We start from the raw sequence: 21,659 nt of genomic DNA, 5'->3' as shown, positions 1-21,659 counted from the left end.
GTAAGGGGGTACAAAAGTACCCCTACCATTTCACAAAGAAAGTGTAAAAAATGTTTAAATAAAACAAACACACTTTTTAAAAATTCCTTTATTAAAAATAAAAAAAGATTCCAGCGGCGGTAATCCACTCTTGCTATCCAGCGACGGACGGTCAGCTCTCCATCGATGTCTAATGTCATCCAGCGCAGCGCAGCATCCTTCTTCTGTCTCCTCCACGGAGACACTGGAGGCATTCCGGCGCTGACGTTTCTTATATACGGAGGGCGGGGCCACCCGTCACCTGACCCCGCCCCCCTCTGACGCAAGGGGAAACCCGGGGTTCCCCGTGACGTATGGGTGACCCCGCCCCCCTCTGATGTAACGGAAACCTGCCTGTGTTACATCAGAGGGGTGCGGGTCACCCCTACGTCACAGGGAACCCCGGGTTTCCCCTTGCGTCAGAGGGGGGCGGGGTCAGGTGACGGGTGGCCCCGCCCACCCTATATAAGAAACGTCAAGCCGCCGGAATGTCTGTAGTGTCTCCTCCACGGAGACAGAAGAAGGATGCTGCGCTGCGCTGGATGACATTAGACATCGATGGAGAGCTGACCGTCCGTCGCTGGATAGCAAGAGTGGATTACCGCCGCTGGAATCTTTTTTTTATTTTTAATAAAGGAATTTTTCAAAAGTGTGTTTGTTTTATTTAACCTTTTTTTACACTTTCTTTGTGAAATGGTAGGGGTACTTTTGTACCCCCTTACCATTTCAAACAGGGGGGGGGGCGGGATCTGGGGGTCCCCTTGTTAAAGGGGGCTTCCAGATTCTGATAAGCCCCCCGCCCGCAGACCTCCACAACCACCGGCCAGGGTTGTGGAGATGAGGCCCTTGTCCTCATCAACATGGGGACAAGGTGCTTTGAGGGGCCACGGACCCCCAAAGCATCCTCCCAATGTTGAGGGCATGTGGCCTGGTACGGTTCAGGAGGGAGGGGGGGGCGCTCTCTCGTCCCCCCCTCTTTTCCTGCGGCCTGCCAGGTTGCGTGCTCGGATAAAGGGTCTGGTATGGATTTTTAGGGGGAACCCCATGTCAAATTTTTTTTAAATTTGATGCGGGGTTCCCCTTAATATCCATACCAGACCTGAAGGGCCTGGAAATTGAATTTGGGGGACCCCCACGCTTTTTTTTTAATTTATTTATTTATTTTTTTATCAATGACTTTCAATGAGTGTTCTCTGTATTACGGGAGCCGACAATTCATAATAGCTGCGAGTGATTTTAAAGGACTTTTTTTCCTGCATAAATGACACTTTGTGCAGGGACAATTCTAAGCACGGGAAACATGCGCCCCTTCACAGGCATACTATAGACAACCCCCCCCCTACGAAATTTAAAGGAATATTACACTTTTATTGTTTCACTTTAATCATTATTAAAATCACTGCTCCCGAAAAAACGGCCGTTTTTAAAACTTTTTTTTGCATTGATACATGTCCCCTGGGGCAGGACCCGGGTCCCCAAACACTTTTTAGGACAGTAACTTGCAGAATCTTTTCTCTCTGTCAAATCTTTTTTCTCTGTCGAATATTTTCTCTATATAATCTTGGACTAATAGAGGTAAGGTTAAGCACATTCGACCACAGGTTCTATAGACAGATTGTTATCGTCAGAGTCATGTCGAATCTCCTATTCTATATCGAACTATTGTAACAATGAAAACGAAAATAAAGCATTTATTTATGTCGGATCTTTCGTTTTTCGGATTTTGTGCTTTCGTTATCGTTTGTCAAAACAAAAACGAAAATAGCTGAAATTCGGACGAAAATGCATTCGGACGAAAACGAATGCACATGTCTAATATCTACTATGACATCAGCTGAGGAACAGAACATGAAAGGGGTGGTGGCCGGTCTGAGGGTCACCTCGGTCAGTTTGATTATCTCCCCGGAGCTCAGACAAAGCTTCTTGTTATCATCCAGCACCGTGTTCATGTTCTCAATCCACACGGCATCTACCGGCCCATCGAACATGTACCACTTCTTATCGGGGTCTGTGGAAGAGGCACCTCCTCTGATCAGAGAGGACAAAATCCCGTCCGTCCTGTATGGGGAACCAACGGAGAAAAGTGTTAGACAATCGTTCCAAAGTGAGGTGAGATCCGGGACCCTCAGTCAGCGGTTCCTCTACCCCATGGGGTGTTCCTGAAGGGTGCTTTGCTTGTTATATTGCACTCATCATAACAGTTTTGAGGCTTATCAAAAATTCAAATCATATCAGGACATAAAAAATTATATGGAGGATACAAGTTTGGAATCATCTATATAGAACACTCAGTGGGTACCAGTGGTGGCTGGTGTTTTTTTTTTTGGGGGGGGGGGGGGGGCGGCCCTCAACTCGGCCTCCAACCAGGGTACATGAAACCCTAAGCCCTTGTACACACGGTCGGAGATTCTGACGGAATGTGTCCGATCGGACCGTTTTGTCGGATATTCCGACTGTGTGTGGTCTCCATCGGACTGTTTACGTCGGAGTATCCGACGGACCAAGTTTTCCAACTTGTTGGTAAAATTTTCTGCCAAAATGCTCCGATCGGACCTAATCCGATCATGTGTAGAGAATTCCGATCGGACAAAGTGCCACGCATGCTCAGATCAAATTCCTACATCAAAGCTATTGGCTACTAGCCTGAACGTAGTCCCGTCGTAACGAAATAACGTCATCACGTTCTGAACGATCGGATTGTCCGACAACTTCGTCCGACCGTGTGTATGCAACAGTTTCGGACAAAATCCGTCGGACAAAATCCAACAGATTTGGTTGTCGGAATGTCCGACCGTGTGTACAAGGGCTAACCCCTAATTCTAGCTCTAAACCCAACTCCTAATCCTAACCCCACTTCCTAATCCTAACCCCAACTCCTAATCCTAACCCCACCTCCTAATTTTAACCCTAACCCCAATGCCTAATCCTACCCCCACCTCCTAATCCTAACCCTAGCCCCCAATCCTAATCTTAACCCTAACCCCAACTCCATCTCCTAATCCTTACGCTAACCCCACCTCCTTATCCTTACCCTAACCCCACCTCCTAATCCTTACCCTAACTCCGACTCCTAATCCTAACCCCAACTCCTAATTCTAACCCTAACCCCACCTCCTAATCCTTACCCTAACCCCAACTCCTAACCCTAACCCCACCTCCTAATCCTTACCCTAACCCCAACTCCTAACCCTAACCCCACCTCCTAATCCTTAACCGAACCCCTCCTCCTAATCCTTACCCTAACCCCGACTCTTAATCCTAACCCCAACTCCTAATCCTAACCCAACTCCTAATTCTAACCCTAACCCCACCTCCTAATCCTTACCCTAACCCCGACTCTTAATCCTAACCCCAACTCCTAATCCTAACCCAACTCCTAATTATAACCCTAACCCCACCTCCTAATCCTAACTCCTAATCCTAACCCCACCCCCTAATCCTAACTCCTAATCCTAACCCCACCTCCTAATCCTAAACCTAACCCCAACTCCTAATCCTAACTCCTAATCCTAACCCCACCTCCTAATCCTAAACCTAACCCCAACTCCTAACCCAACTCCTAATTCTAACCCTAACCCCACCTCCTAATCCTTACCCTAACCCCAACTCCTAATCCTAACTCCTAATCCTAACCCCACCTCCTAATCCTAAACCTATCCCCAACTCCTAACCCAACTCCTAATTCTAACCCTAACCCCACCTCCTAATCCTTACCCTAACCCCAACTCCTAATCCTAACCCCACCTCCTAATCCTAACCCCAACTCCTAATCCTAACCCCACCTCCTAATCCTAACCCTAGCCCCACCTCCTAATCCTTACCCTAACCCCACCTCCTAATCCTAACCCCACCTCCTAATCCTTACCCTAACCCCGACTCCTAATCCTAACCCTAACCCCACCTCCTAATCCTAACCCCAACTCCTAATCCTAACCCCAACTCCTAATCCTAACCTCAACCTTAACCCCACTTCCAATGGATTGATCTCTACCGTAAATCCTCTTTTAGAGAATCAGAAGCCCAGGACCGGAAGGAGGTCTCCACCGTTTGCCTTTGTGAAGGAGGACTCTCTCTGGGGCAAACGCAAAAGCACCAAAAGCACCAAAATCTCACTTTTATTAGTCCTTCACTTCCACACACACACACACACACACACGTGCCACATAGAAAGATTGTAATTCTGGGAAAGATGCGTCTCTCACCATTCATGTGTCAGCAGATCGAACTCCCCGTAAAGCTGACCCATTGTGATGGACTTGGGGTTCAAGACGTAGTAGTGAACGGTTTCATAAGTCCCACCGCTGACCGATGGGAGACCCTTAAGAGATGACATGGCTGCAGCAAGGACCTTATAACACTAAAGGAACAGAACAAAAAAAAAAAAAAACCCAATGAATAATACAGAACAGATTCATGAAAAACCCCTATAGTGCAAAGGAAGAGCAAAATGATAGAAGAAGAAAACACCAATTGTATCCATTCCCCGAACCAATATAGGCAGACGTGTCCTTCAAGTTTTTAGCTGTTGAGGAACTAAGACTCCTTCCACATCCCGCCAGACAGAGGCTGCCTGAGACTTATAGCAACAAGCAGTCTAAATTAACTGCATTCGCAGTCCTTTCTATCTCTTAATACTCCGGAACCCTCCATGGTATGATTTGTGACTGATTTTTGCATGGGCGTGCCTTAAAATACCCTTTCTTCTCTGCTTCCTGCCCTTCCACTCCACTGCTCTGTGCTGACAGAGCTTAGTAACAGCCACACCCCTTATCCCAGCCCTTACACTCCAGTGCTCTGTGCTGGCAGAGCTTAATAATAGTCACATCCCTTATCACAGGTCTTCCACTCCAGTGCTCTGTGCTGGCAGAGCTTAATAATAGTCACATCCCTTATCACAGGTCTTCTACTCCTGTGATCTGTGCTGGCAGAGCTTAATAATAGCCACATATCCCAGCCCTTACACTCCAGTGATCTATGTTGGCAGAGCATAGTAACAGCCACATCACTTATCACAACTCTGACACTCCAGTGCTCTGTGCTGGCAGAGTTAAGTAATAGCCACATCCCTTATTACAGCCCTTCCACTCCTATGCTCTATGCTGGCGGAGCTTAGTAACAGCCACATCCCTTCCACTCCAGAGCTCTGTGCTAGTAGAGCTTAGTAATAGTCACATCCCTTACAACAGCCCTTCTACTCCAGTGCTCAATGCTGGCAGAGCTTAGTAACAGCCACATCCCTTATCACAGCTCTTCCACTCCAGTGCTCTGTGTTGGCAAAGCTAATTAATAGCCACCTCCCTTATCACCACCCTTCCACTCCCGTGCGCTATGCTGGCAGAGCTTAGTAACAGCCACATCCCTTATAAAGCCCTTCCACTCCAGAGCTCTGTGCTAGTAGAGCTTAGTAATAGTCATATCCCTTACCACAGCCCTTCTACTCCAGTGTTCAATGCTGGCAGCTTAGTAACAGCCACATCCCTTATCACAGCCCTTCCACTTCAGTGCTCTGTACTGGCAGAGCTTAATAAGGGCCGCATCCCTTTTTTACAGCCCTTCCACTCCAGTGCCCTGTGCTGGCATAGCTTAGTAATAGCCACATCCCTTATCACAGCTCTTCCACTCCAGTGCCCTGTGCTGGCATAACTTAGTAATTGCCACATCCCTTATCACAGCTCTTCCACTCCAGTGCTCTGTGCTAGAAGAGCTTAGTAACAGTCACATCGCTCATCACAGCTCTTCCACTCCACTGCTCTGTGCTGGCAGAGTTTAGTAACAGCCACATCCCTTATCACAGCACTTCCACTCCAATGCTCTGTGCTGGAAGACCTTAGTAATGGCCACATCCCTCATTACAGCCTCTCAGTGCTCTATGCTGGCAGAGCTTAGTAACAGTCACACCCCTCATCACAGGTCATCCACTCCAGTGCTCTGTGCTTTCAGGGCTTAGTAACAGTCACACCCCTCATCACAGCTCTTCCACTCCAGTGCTCTGTGCTAGAAGAGCTTAGTAACAGTCACATCCCTCATCACAGCTCTTCCACTCCACTGCTCTGTGCTAGCAGAGCTTAGTAACAGTCACACCCTCATCACAGCTCTTCCACTCCACTGCTCTGTGCTAGCAGAGCTTAGTAACAGTCACATCCCTAATCACAAGTGTTTTCACACAACCTTATAAGGAAGAAAAGAGGAGAGAGCATGTCTGAGCAGAAAGAGAGGTTTCTAGCTGGACAGGGGGCATGTCTGACCAGTTCTGTCACTGAGTGCCTACTGCTGCATGCATTGGGTCTAACTCAGTTGCTTATTGGAATACACAGCCATATTTATAACTGCTGTAAAAGGGATGTAAGACTATATAAATGGAGCCTACCATTACAAAGTCTATTTGACTGCAAATTTATTCCTGTGACCGGAACTGGACTTTAGAGAAATATAAATGGTGGGATACCTGTGACTTCCCAGAACCGGTTGGCCCTACGAGCATCAGTCCGTGTCGTACTATGGTGGTCTCATACAGCTGGATACATTTTGTCACAAAGCCTAAAACACCAAAAAAAATAAAAAAATTGCAATTTTCTCCTTCATTGAATTATTTGTGAGAAAACCCATCAGTAAAAAAAAAAAAGCAATCTTTCATCGATGACGTCCCTGAATCAGAAGTTTCACTTTCAGTGTTGAACAATAACGTTTTGTTAATGAGTCTCCTCACCATCCACATCCTTGAGGTTTCCCTGGACGCACGTTTTACGAATCGCCTCTTCCAAGCTTCCATAATCAATGGGCACCTCTTCAATCCGGGGGAAAAGGTCTGACACGATCCCGCTGAAGAGCTTCAGGTCATCCTGAAGGAATTTGGGGACATTAACGTCTCGGATCGCTCTGAGACAGATCAGCTCCTGTGGGAAGGTAAAAGAAGAAACTCTTGGGGGTCCATGTATACAAAAAATAATTGGACAAAAGTCACAAGCATTTGCCTAGACCTGATACATTTAGAATGTTGCTTAATACGTTGATTTCCTATGAGCAGCTGCTCCATCTAGTGGCCATAATGCGGTATTTGCCTGATTGAGAAATTTCAGGAAAATATGTATATTATGGCCACTAGATGGAGCTGATGAACATAGGAAACCATTGTATTAAGCAAAATACAGCCAGAATTTGTTATGTCCAGGCATTGAATGCTTTTGACAGTCTCCAACTAAATTGTTTAATACATAGACCTCTTATTGTTGCACAGCAGCTGGCAAGGCATGATGACGCTGAAGATTTCCAGTCTTCAAAGCCTTTAGGACACATTGCACTGTATTCTCCGAGTAGAGGCCACTACATGGAGAGCCGGCTTTGTGCCTCTCAAAAATCATGTGGCAGAGGAGCGAGAGGTCAGTCTTGGCCAATGGTTGGCTGAGAAGGACTTGGGGACCCCAACACTTGAAGCCTCTGCTACCAAGGAAAATTTGAATTGCTCACCTCATTCATAGATGGGTTTTCTCTCTTTAAGTTTCCAGCAGCAGATATGACGGTCTTAACGGCTCTCATTCCGAAATCATAGTGATCCTAGGAGACAAAATAGAGGCAAAATAAAGTGGACCTCTCAGTAAATGTTTTAAATCTGCATGAAAAAATCCCTGACACATGGCAATATATAGCTACAGTATCATTATTCACAAAAGCTCCGCCTTTTATCATTAAAAATCATCCTTGAGTTCCAGTCAATGACATTACATAGGCTGAGATGATGTCATCAGTCTGCTGCAGGCAGGAGAAAGCATTTCCTCAGTCTCCCCTCCCAGTGATCAGACTGTACATTGTAACTTTATAGAAGGAGGAGGAAGCATTTTCTCTGTCTCCCCTTCCCCCAGTGATCAGACTGTACATTGTATCTTTGTATAAGGAGGAGGAAGCATTTCGTTAGTCTCCCCTCCCCCAGTGATCAGACTGTACATTGTAACTTTGTAGAAGGAGGAGGAAGCATTTCCTTAGTCTCCCCCCCCCCCCCCCAGTGATTAGACTGTACATTGTAACTTTGTATAAGGAGGAAGCATTTCCTCAGTCTCCCCTCCCCCAGTGATCAGACTGTACATTGTATCTTTGTATAAGGAGGAGGAAGCATTTCCTTAGTCTCTCCCCCCCCCCCCCCCCCCAGTGATTAGACTGTACATTGTATCTTTGTATAAGGAGGAGGAGGCATTTCCTCAGTCTCCCCTCCCCCAGTGATCAGACTGTACATTGTAACTTTGTAGAAGGAGGAGGAAGCATTTCCTTAGTCTCCCCCCCCCCCCAGTGATTAGACTGTACATTGTAACTTTGTATAAGGAGGAAGCATTTCCTCAGTCTCCCCTCCCCCAGTGATCAGACTGTACATTGTAACTTTGTAGAAGGAGGAGGAAGCATTTCCTCAGTCTCCCCTCCCCCAGTGATCAGACTGTACATTGTAACTTTGTAGAAGGAGGAGGAAGCATTTCCTCAGTCTCCCCTCCCCCAGTGATCAGACTGTACATTGTAACTTTGTAGAAGGAGAAGGAAGCATTTCCTCAGTCTCCCCTTCCCCAGTGAAGCATTTCCTGTGTCTCCGCCCCCCCTCCCCCAGTGATCAGACTGTACATTGTATAAGGAGGAGGAAGAATTTCCTCAGTCTCCCCTCCCCCGGTGAAGCATTTCCTGTGTCTCCGCCCCCCCCCCTCCCCCAGCTATCAGACTGTACATTATATCTTTGTAGAAGGAGGAGGAAGCATTTCCTGTGTGTTTCCCCCCCCCCCCCCAGTGATCAGACTGTACATTATATCTTTGTAGAAGGAGGAGGAAGCATTTCCTGAGTCTCCCCTCCCCCAGCGATCAGACTGTACATTATATCTTTGTAGAAGGAGGAGGAAGCATTTCCTGAGTCTCCCCTCCCCCAGCGATCAGACTGTACATTATATCTTTGTAGAAGGAGGAGGAAGCATTTCCTGAGTCTCCCCTCCCCCGGTGATCAGACTGAACATTGTAACAAGGAGGAGGAGGAAGCATTTCCTCAGTCTCCCCTCCCCTCCCCCAGTGATCAGGAAATGGTAATGGCAGAGCCGTGTATTACCTGGGAACTGAGTTGTTCAGAGGACAGTTTGAAAGTCGTGGTGATTTTTTTGGCCAGGATTTTGGCGTTATCGAAGCCGAAGGAATAAAGAGAGATCTCCGCGATCATGGCATAATCCGGCACCATCATTGCAACGGGACGGAAAAGAGCCTAAAGAGGGGAAGAGATTGTGAGATGCAGGCTGGTCCTGAGCAGAAGAGCAAAAAAATTTCCACAGATTATGATTCAACAAAAGACGTGTTGTTGGGCCCAAGAATAGGAGAAATTCAACTCTTAGAGAAAGTTCTCTGTCAACTGGGGTCTCAGAGTAGTATAATGAATATGCGAGGGATGAGAGCGCCACAAATCTAGAGTGAGCCCTGTAAAGAGAAAAGGTCAGAAGAAATAGCCAATGCATTTCAAGGGTCTAAAACTCCCTCTTCGGCAAGGTCTTTTAGCCCTGATAAAGGGGAGCTTTGTGCCCCCGAAACGTGTTGGCTTTTTCATCTCAAATCTTAATTGTCACCAGAAAAGGTGTCACCATTGGAAGATTTCCCCTCTTATTGGGTCCCAGACCAGCCCCATTGGCTGTACACCAATCTCACCTTAAGGTTATCAGGTAGTTCTGTACGGCCCGCATAACCAGGGTTCATGGTGATAAAAACGGCACAAGTAGACACCAACGGGATCTCGGTTCCTTCAAACATGAAACGATCGACCTAATGTGACAATAGAGACCAATAAGTATAAGGAGGAAGACGATGTAGAGGAATAGAGAGGAGTGTATATGATATGGGAAATGAAAGCAATCTGGATGGACAGTTGGATAAATGGCTCTATATTTAAGATGCATCTGGTCTATAAACAAGAGGCTCTGGATGGACAGTTGGATAAATGGCTCTATATTTAGGATATATCTGGTCTATAAACCAGAGGCTTTGGATGGACAGTTGCTTAAATGATTCCATATTAAGGATGTATCCGGTCTATAAACCAGAGGCTCTGGATGGACAGTTGGATAAATGGTTCTATATATAGGATGTATCTGGTCTATAAACCAGAGGTTCTGGATGGACAGTTGGATAAAGGGTTCTATATTTAGGATGTATCTGGTCTATAAACCAGAGGCTCTGGATGGACAGTTGGATAAATGGCTCTATATATAGGATGTATCTGGTCTATAAACCAGAGGCTCTGGATGGACAGTTGGGTAAATGGTTCTATATTTAGGATGTATCTGGTCTATAAACCAGAGGCTCTGGATGGACAGTTGGATAAATGGCTCTATATATAGGATGTATCTGGTCTATAAACCAGAGGCTCTGGATGGACAGTTGGATAAATGGCTCTATATTTAGGATGTATCTGGTCTATAAACCAGAGGCTCTAGATGAGGACCGTCTTTAATATTGATTGGGACCTGGGCAAACATTTTCTTGGGCCCTCCTGAATCCACTTATCAACTATTTGAGGCAGTACAGGATGAATGAGCACCTGCTTTGGGCCTCACAATAATGAGCGGGCCCGGGGCAACTGCCCCTTTTGCCCTGTGTTAAAAACAGCCCTGCTCTGGATGGACAGTTGGATACATGGCTCTATGTTTTGGATGTATCTGGTCTATAAACTAGATGCTCTCGATGGACAGTTGGATAAATAGTTCCATATTTAGGATGTATCTGGTCTATAAACCAGAGGCTATGGATAGATAGTTGGATGAATCGCTCTATAGTTAGGATGTATACGGTCTATAAACCAGAGGCTCTGGATGGACAGTTGGGTAAATGGTTCTATATTTTAGATGTATGTGGTCTATAAACCAGAGGCTCTGGATGGACAGTTGGATAAATGGTTCTATATATAGGAAGTATCTGGTCTATAAACCAGAGGCTCTGGATGGACAGTTGGATAAATGGCTCTATATTTAGGATGTATCAGGTCTATAAACCAGAGGCTCTGGATGGACAGTTAGATAAATGGTTCTATATTTAGGTTTTGTCTTGATTACAAACCAATGGCTCTGGGTGGACAGTTGGTGGCAAGTTGACTTCTGGGAAATAAAGGAATGATTTGAGGGTCTCCAGCCTCTTTCCTTGATGAGTATTGGAGAAGGCGATGTGTGGAGTGAAAGAGCAGAAATTAAAGCAGTAAGACAATTGCTGGAAGTTTGTAAAGGATGAAAATATAATGAATAGAAACTGGAGGAATCAGAAGAAGGAAAACATAAAAACAAAGAAATGCTGGAAATGAAGGTCCTGTAACTCACTCTCTGCTGCTGAGCCTTCTGGATGGTGGTGATTTGTTGGGCCACCACAGACAAGACCTCGATGTCAATACGGTTAAATTCATCAAAGCATGCCCAGGCGCCAGAGCTGTACAGAGCCATCAGAAAAACAAATTGACCACTCAAATACGGTCCATCTAGAAAACGTCTATAAAACGCAGAGATTGTTCACTCACCTGGCCAGACCTTTGAAGAATTTGCCCATGGCCATGAAGTCTAGCTGGTCAGAGCAGTTGAAGACAACAGTCTGGATTGCCAGAGCTTTACCCAAGTCCTTTGTGGTCTCTGTTTTCCCTGTGCCTGCAGGTCCAGCGGGGGCACCTCCAAACTTTAGATGTAGAGCTCCTGTCAGGGTAAGGTAGCACCTAAGTTCCCAGTACAAGGAATAGAACAAATTCACATTATACAGATTGTATAGAGCAGGGGTTTCCAAATTTTCTAAACAAAGGGCCAGTTTTCTGTCCTTCAGACTTTAGTTGGGCTGGACTGTGGCCAGTGGGAGTAAATAATGCCTCAGGCATGGGGGTGAGTGGGGGTGAAACAATTACACAGCACCCCTGTGGTTAGGAGGAGAGGGAATAGTGCCCCATCATTTGGTATTAGTGGAAAAGTTCCCCCACTGTTCGTGTCAGTGGGAAGAAATAGTGCCCCATCTTGGTGTTAGTGGATAGAATAGTGCCCCACCAGTGGTGTCATAGGAAGAATGTATACTCCAACATTGGTGTCAGTGGGAGGAATAATACAGCATTGTTGGTGTCAGAAGGAGGCAGGGCTGGACTGGGACAGAAATTTGGCCCTGGACTTCATCCAGACCGGCCCACTTACATTTTGAGTGTCCCATCAGCACTCCCTTACATCAGAGTGTCCCATCAGCAGCCCCCTTACATCAGAGTGTCCCATCACCAGCCCCTTACATCAGAGTGTCCCATCAGCAGCCCCCTTACATCAGAGTGTCCCATCACCAGCCCCCTTACATCAGAGTGTCCCATCAGCACCCCCTTACATCAGAGTGTCCCATCAGCAGCCCCCTTACATCAGAGTGTCCCATCAGCACCCCCTTACATCAGAGTGTCCCATCAGCACCCCCTTACATCAGAGTGTCCCATCAGCACCCCCTTAAATCAGAGTGTCCCATAGGCAGCCCCCTTACATCAGAGTGTCCCATCGGCATCCCCCTTACATCAGAGTGTCCCATCGGCAGCCCCCTTACATCAGAGTGTCCCACCAGCAGCCCCCTTACATCAGAGTGTCCCATCACCAGCCCCCTTACATCAGAGTGTCCCATCACCAGCCCCCTTACATCAGAGTGTGCCATCAGCAGCCCCCTTACATCAGAGTGTCCCATCAGCAGCCCCCTTACATCAGAGTGTCCCATCAGCAGCCCCCTTACATCAGAGTGTCCCACCAGCACCCCCTTACATCAGAGTGTCCCATCAGCAGCCCCCTTACATCAGAGTGTCCCATCAGCAGCCCCCTTACATCAGAGTGTCCCATCAGCAGGCCCCTTACATCAGAGTGTCCCATCAGCACCCCCTTACATCAGAGTGTCCCATAAGCAGCCCCCTTACATCAGAGTGGCCCACTGAGCCATCGGCCCACCGGGAAACTCCCTGTAGTCCCGATGGCCAGTACATGCCTGGAAGGAGGAATAGTGCCTTGTTTCAGTGGGAGAAATAGTCCCAAGAGCCAGATAAAGACAAGCAAATGGCCGGACCTGGTCCGCAGGCCGCAGTTTGGAGACCATTGGTACAGAGTGAAAAATGTAGTATACCAAGTCATATGAATCGTTCCAGCTATGAATTTTGCTTTGTCACAATAAAAGGGTCTATCAAAAGTTGACATGTTTCGGTGGGGATGGTTATACAAAGACTCCCCTTATCAGGGCTTAGATTCATTGTGTGAGCGGATAGGTAAGTAATCTTAAATGTTAAACCTTCATGAGCTTGGATTAGTAGCTTGCTCAATTGTCTGGGATGCCTTGGTGGACTCTTTTTTTTGTTAAGACAAATACAAATTAATATCTGGACCAATCCCTACAACTTGTTGCTTAGACAAATAAAAATTAATATCCGGAGCAATCCCTACAGCCAGGCATGTACTGGCCATTGGGACTACAGGGAGTTTCCCGGTGGGCCGATGGCTCAGTGGGCCACTCTGATGCAAGGGGGCTGGTGATGGGCCACTCTGATCTAAAGGGGCTGGTGATGGGACACTCTGATCTAAGGGGGCTGGTGATGGGACACTCTGTTGTAAGGGGGCTGGTGATGGGACACTCTGATCTAAAGGGGCTGGTGATGAGACACTCTGATGTAAGGGGGCTGGTGATGGGACACTCTGTTGTAAGGGGGCTGGTGATGGGACACTCTGATGTAAGGGGGCTGGTGATAGGACACTCTGATGTAAGGGGGCTGGTGATGGGACACTCTGTTGTAAGGGGGTGCTGATGGGACACTCTGATGTAAGGGGGCTGGTGATAGGACACTCTGATGTAAGGGGGCTGGTGATGGGACACTCTGATGTAAGGGGGGTGGTGATGGGACACTCTGATGTAAGGGGGCTGGTGATGGGACACTCTGATGTAAGGGGGCTGCTGATGGGACACTCTGATGTAAGGGGGCTGCTGATGAGACACTCTGATGTAAGGGGCTGCTGATGGGACACTCTGATGTAAGGGGGTGCTGATGGGACACTGATGTAAGGGGGCTGGTAATGGGACACTCTGTTGTAAGTGGCTGGTGATGGGATACTCAAAATGTAAGTGGGCCGGTCTGGATGAAGTCTAGGGCCAAATTTCTGTCCCAGTCCAGCCATGCCTACAGCTTGTTGCTTATATCTTTTTAATCTCTACAAGATGATTCTCCCAGGGACCCCATTGTGGCCCCACCGGGTCATAAAGAGCTGCCACACTTCATCAAACATTAGATTGTTTTTAGAAACTCCACCAAGCTTGGGAGTTCAGCGCTCCATCACCATAATTTCACACTATACTAATGACTTTAGTATTCATTTTACAGTAGACCATGTGCCCACCTGTCCGTCAGAGGCGTTATGACCAATCTGCCCGTGTTCCCCAGGTATTCGTAGCCGTACAAGAATTCGGCATTAACTGCTCTCACATACAGATCTTCTCGGTTCCAGTAATACCTGAGAAATATATCGTTAGATTTTATTTATATAAGATCAGAAGAACTGGACAGGTAGCAATTGTCTTCTGGTGAGTGGTGACCATATTAGTAACAGCTATATGTGCCTATACCTTAGCTGAGATATCCACTCGAAATCGTTGACACCGCTGACGCTTTCTTCAATCAGACGGGCAGAGACATCTTTAGCGTGGACTTCAATCACGATCAGAGCGGAGAGAATGTTGCGCTGCATGCGAGATAACTTTCCACGCACCAAAGCGACCAGGTCACTGAGCTATGGGTTGAGAAATACGTACACAAGATATCCAATTTTAAGGTGTGTCAAAATATACAAAACTAAGAGGAAGTTATGAAGTTACAGAAGGTGAATTTAGGGGTCCCTTCACTTTTTTTGTAAAGATTTTATATTAGAGAAGATCTCCATTGTATGGAGTAGAGTCTGTGTCTGTTGGGAAGGTTTGCCCTCCCTTCGTGTCCTGATGCATTCACAGGATGTTAAAGGGAATCTTCCCACATGAACACATGCAATAAAAACTGTCAGATGTTCTAACTGCCCCCCTCTATCCTGTGGGAAGTCCCCTACCTGAGCCTCTAGCTGCGGGAAGAGGCGGGTGCTTAGGTCTCCAGCCTCCAGAGCCTCAGACACATCTTTTGTCCAAAATGTCTGACATCCAGCTATGACAACCTGGCCCGGCCAGTTCTTCACCCATTCTGTTCGCAGTGTCTGAAAAGAAAAGGATGAGAATAAACTGATGAAGAAGTGACAAAAATTAGGTGTCAGGGGAAGGTAATGCCAACTTACCTCTGGATAGGCCTTTATTGCTCTTTGAATGTGTTCCCGCACACTGCCCTTCATGACCTTCTCCACCTCCAGTAACCAGTCCTCCACATTTCCGGTGGGATAAATGGGAGTCGACATCTGGACCTCCTCACCCTCCGCAGAGTACATGTGGGTGATCTGAAGATCCGGCTGGAAGTGAAGCTGGAAGCACAAGAAAAGATATTGTGTATATAATGATACCGGATGCTTGCATTTTTCTGGCTGTTGAGGCACTATTCCTCCCACTAGTTTCATAGTAAGTAAGGTTGAATAAAGACACCAGTCCATCCAGTTCAACCTGAGTGAGTGTCTACAATTGTCCCTATCCCTGTACATTGCACACTCACATCGGTCCCTACCCTCAAGGAGCGCACAATCCAAGGTCCCCATTCATATACTAGGGCCAATTTTGGACAGAAGCCAATTAACCTACCTGCATGTCTTTGGAGTGTGGGAGAAAACCGGAGTACCTGGAGGAAACCCACACAGGCACAGGGAGAACATACAAACTCCAGGCAGGTAGTGTAGTGGTTGGGATTTGAAGCAGCAACCCTTCTTACTGCTAGGTGAGAGTGCTAACCACTACACCACTGTGCCGCCCTACTACTAGAAGGCACTATTCTTCTGACTAGACACTAACAGTGGGACAAAATTCCTGCCACTTAAACTAATAATGCGGCACTATCCTCCCCATTAATAACAAGTATTCCTCCAACTAAAAGCAAAAATTAGGCAATATTCCTCCTCCTTTTGACCGCAAGAGCTATGTAATTGTTTTACTCCCATTGACCACCAATCTTGAGACATTGTTTACTTACCACTGATACCAGGACATTTTCTACACCCACTGGCCACAATTGGGCCCCCTAAAGTCTGTAGAACAGTAAACTGGCCCTTGTTTTAGAAAGTTTGGAGACCCCTGATCTAGAGTGTGCGTTTCTACACTATATCGCCAAATGTACGTGCAATCCCCTTTGAATCATGGGGTCCGGATGTTTCCAGATAAGAGTACCATGAAGACCACTGTTCGCTTCCAACTTTGTGGTAATAGTTCAGGGAAGGTTCCTATGATCATGCCCCTGTGTACAAAGCCAGCTCCATAAAGACATGCTTTAACAAATTTGGTGTGGAGTAACATCAGTGTCCTGCACAGAGCCCTGACCTGAACCCTACTTAACACCTTTGAGATGAATTGGAGTGCTGATTGTATGTTTTTTCCAGAAGAGCAGAGGATGGTATAGCTGAAAAGCGCAGCTCCATTGTTAACGACCATATGGGGGGGGGGGGAGCAACTCCATATTGATGGCCATAGTTTTGGAATGGGATTACGTGCAAGTTCATAGAGCTGAGATGGTCACGTGAACAGAGTAAGCTCCAAAATTGACTTGAGTGTCCTGCACAGAGTCCTAACCCCAACCCTACTGAACATCTTTGGGATGAATTGGAATGCCGACTGTGAACCAGATCATCTCATCCAACATCAGTACCTGACCTCACAAATAGGCACAAATTCCCACACACAAGCTCAAAGAGCTTGTGAAAATCTTCCTAGAAGAGTGGAGGATGTTGAAGCCACAAAGTGGGGCCAACTCCATATTAATGGCCATGGTTTTGAAATGGGATATCCTATACGCTCCTATAGTTGGTGGTCAAACATTCACACAGCCATATAGTGTATTTATCAGTCCCATCTGAAACACTAAGATCTCGCTGAGTCTTTTGCCATCATCCATTGTAAGGTGGGCCATCATTGCTTGGCCACACAAGACTGTGACCACCATAATTACGACTGGTAACAAAATGACCCCAATGGGGGAAAGTGGTCCATGTGTGATGTACAGCAATCAATAGTGGCCAATAAGATTTTGACATTCATAATTTTAGAGGAATCCCAAAAAAATAAAGGCATTTTCTAAATGGTAGCTATGGGTGCTTTGCATTATTTATTACACCACATATACTATCTTAAATTGATGCCAAAGTCTCACCCGCGCTACGTTTTCAAAACACTTGCGTAAGTGCGGCTGCACAGCGGTGGGGTCCTTTGTCTGTGAGAGTATTTCCAGAAGTTCATCATCAGACAGGAAATAAAACCTGGAAAGGTGAAGGTATCACTGTTATCTTTAGATAGATTAGTAAAAAAAATGGAAGTTTGTGGTATGTGCCGCTCGGTAGTGGGTACCTGGGGAAGGCACCTCGCTTGGTTTCCAGATATTCACTGAGCCCTTTCTGTACCAGTTCTAGCAGCTTGTTACATTCCCGCAGGCTCTCCAGGAGACGTGGGTCTGGGCAGAGGGAGATCACCTGCACAACAAAACTTAGATTACTACTTAAAAACTCAGCCAAACCCTTTTGCCAGATCACAAACTAAACATAGACACCCATCACGCACCGTCCATAATATCAGTAGAATTGCAATAGATTCATTTTTCAGTCAAGAGCCCCTGCTGGTTTAATGTAATCATGCTTAACAAAGGGGGTGGGGAAATGTGAACAGTCTAGCTGTTGTGGAACTACATGTCCCATAAGGCATTGCAAGACTGACAGCCACAAGCATGACTCCCAGAAGCATGATGGGACTTGAGGTTCTGCAACTGCTGGAGGGCCACAGTTTGCCAACCCCTACTTAATAGTCAGCATACACACACACATGTATGTTTTAATTCTGATATGGGTTCTTAAAGCATTTTTGAACACTTAGGGTGGTGGATCAATTGTTCCTTGGGCTACAGGTTGCTCTTAGTCAAAGGTCCTTTGGCAGTTGAGTGGAATCATGCATAAGACCTGGCACACATTTGCATCTATATTTTACTTCTGATATGGGTTCTTGAAGAATTTTTGAAGGGTTAGGTTTGGAGGTTATGGTTAGAAGAGCTAGGATGTTGTGGATCAATTGTACCTTGGGCCCATGGTTGCTTTTCAGTCAAGGGTTCCTTTCTGATGTGGGTTCTTGAAGCATTTCTGAAGAGTTAGGTTTGGGGGTTAGAGAAAGGGTTAAGGGTTAGGGATAATGAAAGGATTACGGGGTTGGGGTGTGGTGAATTAATTGTACCTTGGGCCTTAAGTTGCTTTCAGTCAAAGGCCCCTGCCAGTTTATTAGAATCATTCATAAGAATAACCATACACACACACACATCAATGTTTTACTTCTGAAATTAGTTCATAGTTAGCATTTCTGAAGGGTTAGGGTTGGGGGTTGAAGCTACAGAAAGGGTTAGGGGTTTGGGTTAGATGGTTAGGGTGCTGTGCATTAGTTGTACCTTGGGGCCCAGGTTGCTTTCAGTCAAGGGCCCCTGCCAGTTCAATGGAATCATGCATAAGAGCCAGCATACCTTTGCATCTAAATTTTACTTCTGATATGGGTTCTTGAAGCATTTCTGAAGGGTTAGGGTTGGAGGTTAAGGTCTGATGGGTTAGGGTGTGCTGGATTAATTGTACAGTGGGCCTCAGGTTGCTTTCAGTCGAGAGACCTTGCCAGTTGAATGGAATTATGTGTAAAACCCCATACACAAAGTTTTTCTGCTGAGTTTTTCCTTCAGATTTACCGAAACCATATAATATGAGGTCAAACCTTATGAGTTTCAATTTGTATGCAATCAGGCAGGCCCTTGCACTACATGGTTTTGGTAACCCTGAAGGAAAAAATCAGCAGAAAATCTGATAGTGTGTATGGGGCATAAGAGTCAGCGTATACCCAAAACAATGTTTTCCTTCTGATATGGGTTCTTGAAGCATTTCTGAAGGACTGGGTTTGGGGATTAGGAATAAAGAAAGGGTTAGGGGCTAAGGTTAGAGGCTTAGGGTGTGGTGGATTAATTGTATCTTGGGCCCTGGGTTGCTTTTAGTCAAGGGCACCTGCTAGTTCAATGGAGTCAGCGTGAACACACACAGGTAAAAGTTACTCAAAATGGAAAGTTACTGAATATACATTGTAGTTTCCCTTTAAACACTCATAGTTTATACATAAGGAAGGGCACAATTGCCACAAGGGTGGGCACCCAGGTTACTAAGTATCATCTGACCTGTTTGTTCTCCTCAGCGTTCCGCATGATCTTCCTCCAGGTCCTCTCCATGGTCTGGTAACGTTTGCTCTCCACCGGCAGTTGACGGTTGATGTCCTCGGAGCTGAATATGGGTTCCAGGTAGAGCCAGGAGCGCTGGCAGGTCAGCCACTCTTCCAGTACGTCCTGGTGATAGAAAAGTAGAGGAATTTGGATCAAGATATTGATTCCTGTACATTCCTTTAGTCAAGCACTGGACATATGGGTCTGCGTTTGGTCTAAACATTACATAAATAATAAAGCTCTTGTTTGAATTCATCCATATGCCTGTGAGCATTGTTAAAGCCAAAATGACCCAACTTTTACAGAAACAGCTTTTGTTTTTTTCTGAAATCACTAAATTGTTATGGTTATGTTATGCTATGGACTCAGCTGCAATCAGCATTTACTAGGGTTCTTCTGTCAGTACCTGTGTCAAACGAAGTTTGCTCTCCCATGTGCTGATCCGTTCCTCAAAAGGCTTTTTGTATGGTGAGAAGGACATGCTCTGCGTCATCACAATATGGTCATCCAGCAGCTGGCTGGCCTCCTCAGGGCTCTTCAGTATGAAGGTTCCCGTCTCTTTATATGGCAAGACAGTGAACAATACTGAGGCCCACTCGCTCTCCATCTTATCCAGAGCCTGTGGGAAAAAGAAACTGATGAGTGGATCATTCCAAAAAGCGTACCCGTCATCTATAGACAGCAGAGGCAGCCATGCTGGAAAACTTGTTGTAGCTGATTTCTTAGGAAGATCTAAGCCACATTGCATCCCTAACGCCCAACATGTAACCCTTGATGCCTATTGTACGGCCCTTGAGCTCCAGCAGCCAATAGTCAATGACACGTCCCTGGAAAGATCTATGTCCCATTGCATCCCTAATGCTCAAACTTTGACCTTTTGGTGCCTATTGTATGACCCTTGGGTCCCAGCAGCCTAAAGTCAATGGGATCTCTTTGATCTCCACAGAAACCTATAAAATATCTGAAGTCTTTTGACTATCTACTCTAGCAGGTCCACAGTTTTATATAGTATTAGATAACCTGGAAATGTGGTGATTTTAAATTGGCATGGATACAAGACCAGCTTGAACAATCTCCTCACTGTTGGCAAACCTCATCATACTGATATCACCAGTTCACCAGGTCAAGATATGAGTAAGTAGATTGTACTATATGTCTCTTGAGGATAACTGCCACCAGTGTGCTTAGGCATACAGGTGTTCTTTAACAAAGCTGGTGCTTGATCGAGGTAAGAAGAAAGATGTCCAGCGCAGTACTGGCAAGGCAGCTCGTTTCAGTAATGTTCCAGCATTTACATAGAATTTAGTCTACACCTTCTCTCACTACAACTGTGAAGTTGCACCTATACCCTATGATTGTTATTTCCACGGCCATATCCGCCAGCCAAACTTGGAAGCTTACAAAAAAATATCTCAAAGACTGAACTCATGCAGCCAGACAAGCCTACCAAAAATCTGGAAATCTTGAAATGCATTGGTTAGCAGAAGCTAGAATGTATTGTCACCAGTCGGGGGCTATGGTTGGCTGACATATCCTGTGTCTACCCAACCACTGCATACCCAAAATTACAATGTGCTAGATGCCACCTTTCAGAAGAAAGAAGAAATAAGGCAGGCCGCTGACAACCTGGTGATACATCTTTAAAATGGATCTAAAAGCCATTCTGGTCCCATAGGACGAGGCAAAACTGGCTGACAGAATTTAATGGAACTTCAGCACTTACTGTGCCAAATTGACCAGGAGGAACGAAGCCTAAATAAGTTAACAAAGCTGGTAGACAAGGTACTTTACCTGCTCAATAGAGAATTCCTTCCCGGCAATTTCTGCCACCTTAGCAATGGCCTCAATATGGTCTTGAAGCTTCATCTCCAGGCAGCGGGTGAAGGTTAGGTTGGCTTTGGGTTTGACGTTAATCTGTATCTGCTCTGACAGCATCTCCCAGTGACGGTTCCTCATTCCGGGGTTGCGCAAGCCTTGGATTAATGGGATGTATGGCCTAAACTCTTCGATGCGGCCTTTGATGTCCTGTGCTACTTCCTGGCAGGCTAGGGATAAAGAAACAACAGGCAGATGAATCGCTAAGATAGAAATGTAGAAAACTGTATTCTTATATCTAGGGATGGGTTGGGTAATTTTAGATAAAGAGACCCCGTTGGCCTCCAGAAAATAAAAACAACTTGAAGTTCCCCGCAAGAGAAAAGCCATTATATTCTTCTATTTGACTGCCTGTGTCTCCCACCATCCTTTTCATTCAACACATCGAAAATTGTCGGATGCATGTGTG

General features: G+C 46.1%; 1 protein-coding gene across 2 annotated transcripts in view; it reads right to left on the bottom strand.

The window, feature by feature from the left end:
* Positions 1–21,659, bottom strand: part of DNAH1 (dynein axonemal heavy chain 1) — a 145,636-nt gene that overhangs the window by 100,586 nt on the left and 23,391 nt on the right. For both annotated transcript variants that reach the window (XM_077451483.1, XM_077451484.1), the window contains exons 19-36: positions 21,167–21,420; positions 19,782–19,994; positions 19,334–19,498; positions 17,494–17,615; positions 17,300–17,405; positions 15,294–15,473; positions 15,075–15,215; positions 14,602–14,765; positions 14,376–14,489; positions 11,522–11,710; positions 11,328–11,433; positions 9,670–9,783; positions 9,086–9,235; positions 7,483–7,569; positions 6,725–6,911; positions 6,464–6,555; positions 4,221–4,375; positions 1,899–2,076 (exon numbers count right to left, since the gene is read on the bottom strand). In XM_077451483.1, the coding sequence (XP_077307609.1) occupies positions 1,899–2,076; positions 4,221–4,375; positions 6,464–6,555; positions 6,725–6,911; positions 7,483–7,569; positions 9,086–9,235; positions 9,670–9,783; positions 11,328–11,433; positions 11,522–11,710; positions 14,376–14,489; positions 14,602–14,765; positions 15,075–15,215; positions 15,294–15,473; positions 17,300–17,405; positions 17,494–17,615; positions 19,334–19,498; positions 19,782–19,994; positions 21,167–21,420 (2,717 nt within the window). The remainder of the gene's footprint in view (positions 1–1,898; positions 2,077–4,220; positions 4,376–6,463; positions 6,556–6,724; positions 6,912–7,482; positions 7,570–9,085; positions 9,236–9,669; positions 9,784–11,327; positions 11,434–11,521; positions 11,711–14,375; positions 14,490–14,601; positions 14,766–15,074; positions 15,216–15,293; positions 15,474–17,299; positions 17,406–17,493; positions 17,616–19,333; positions 19,499–19,781; positions 19,995–21,166; positions 21,421–21,659) is intronic.

The sequence above is a fragment of the Lithobates pipiens genome, unplaced genomic scaffold, assembly GCF_037356315.1.
Source record: "Lithobates pipiens isolate NorthernLeopardFrog02 unplaced genomic scaffold, aLitPip1_a1.2 Scaffold_23, whole genome shotgun sequence".
NCBI lineage: Eukaryota > Metazoa > Chordata > Amphibia > Anura > Ranidae > Lithobates > Lithobates pipiens.
Note: the sequence above shows the minus strand (reverse complement) of the source record. Positions and strands in the feature narration are given on the sequence as shown.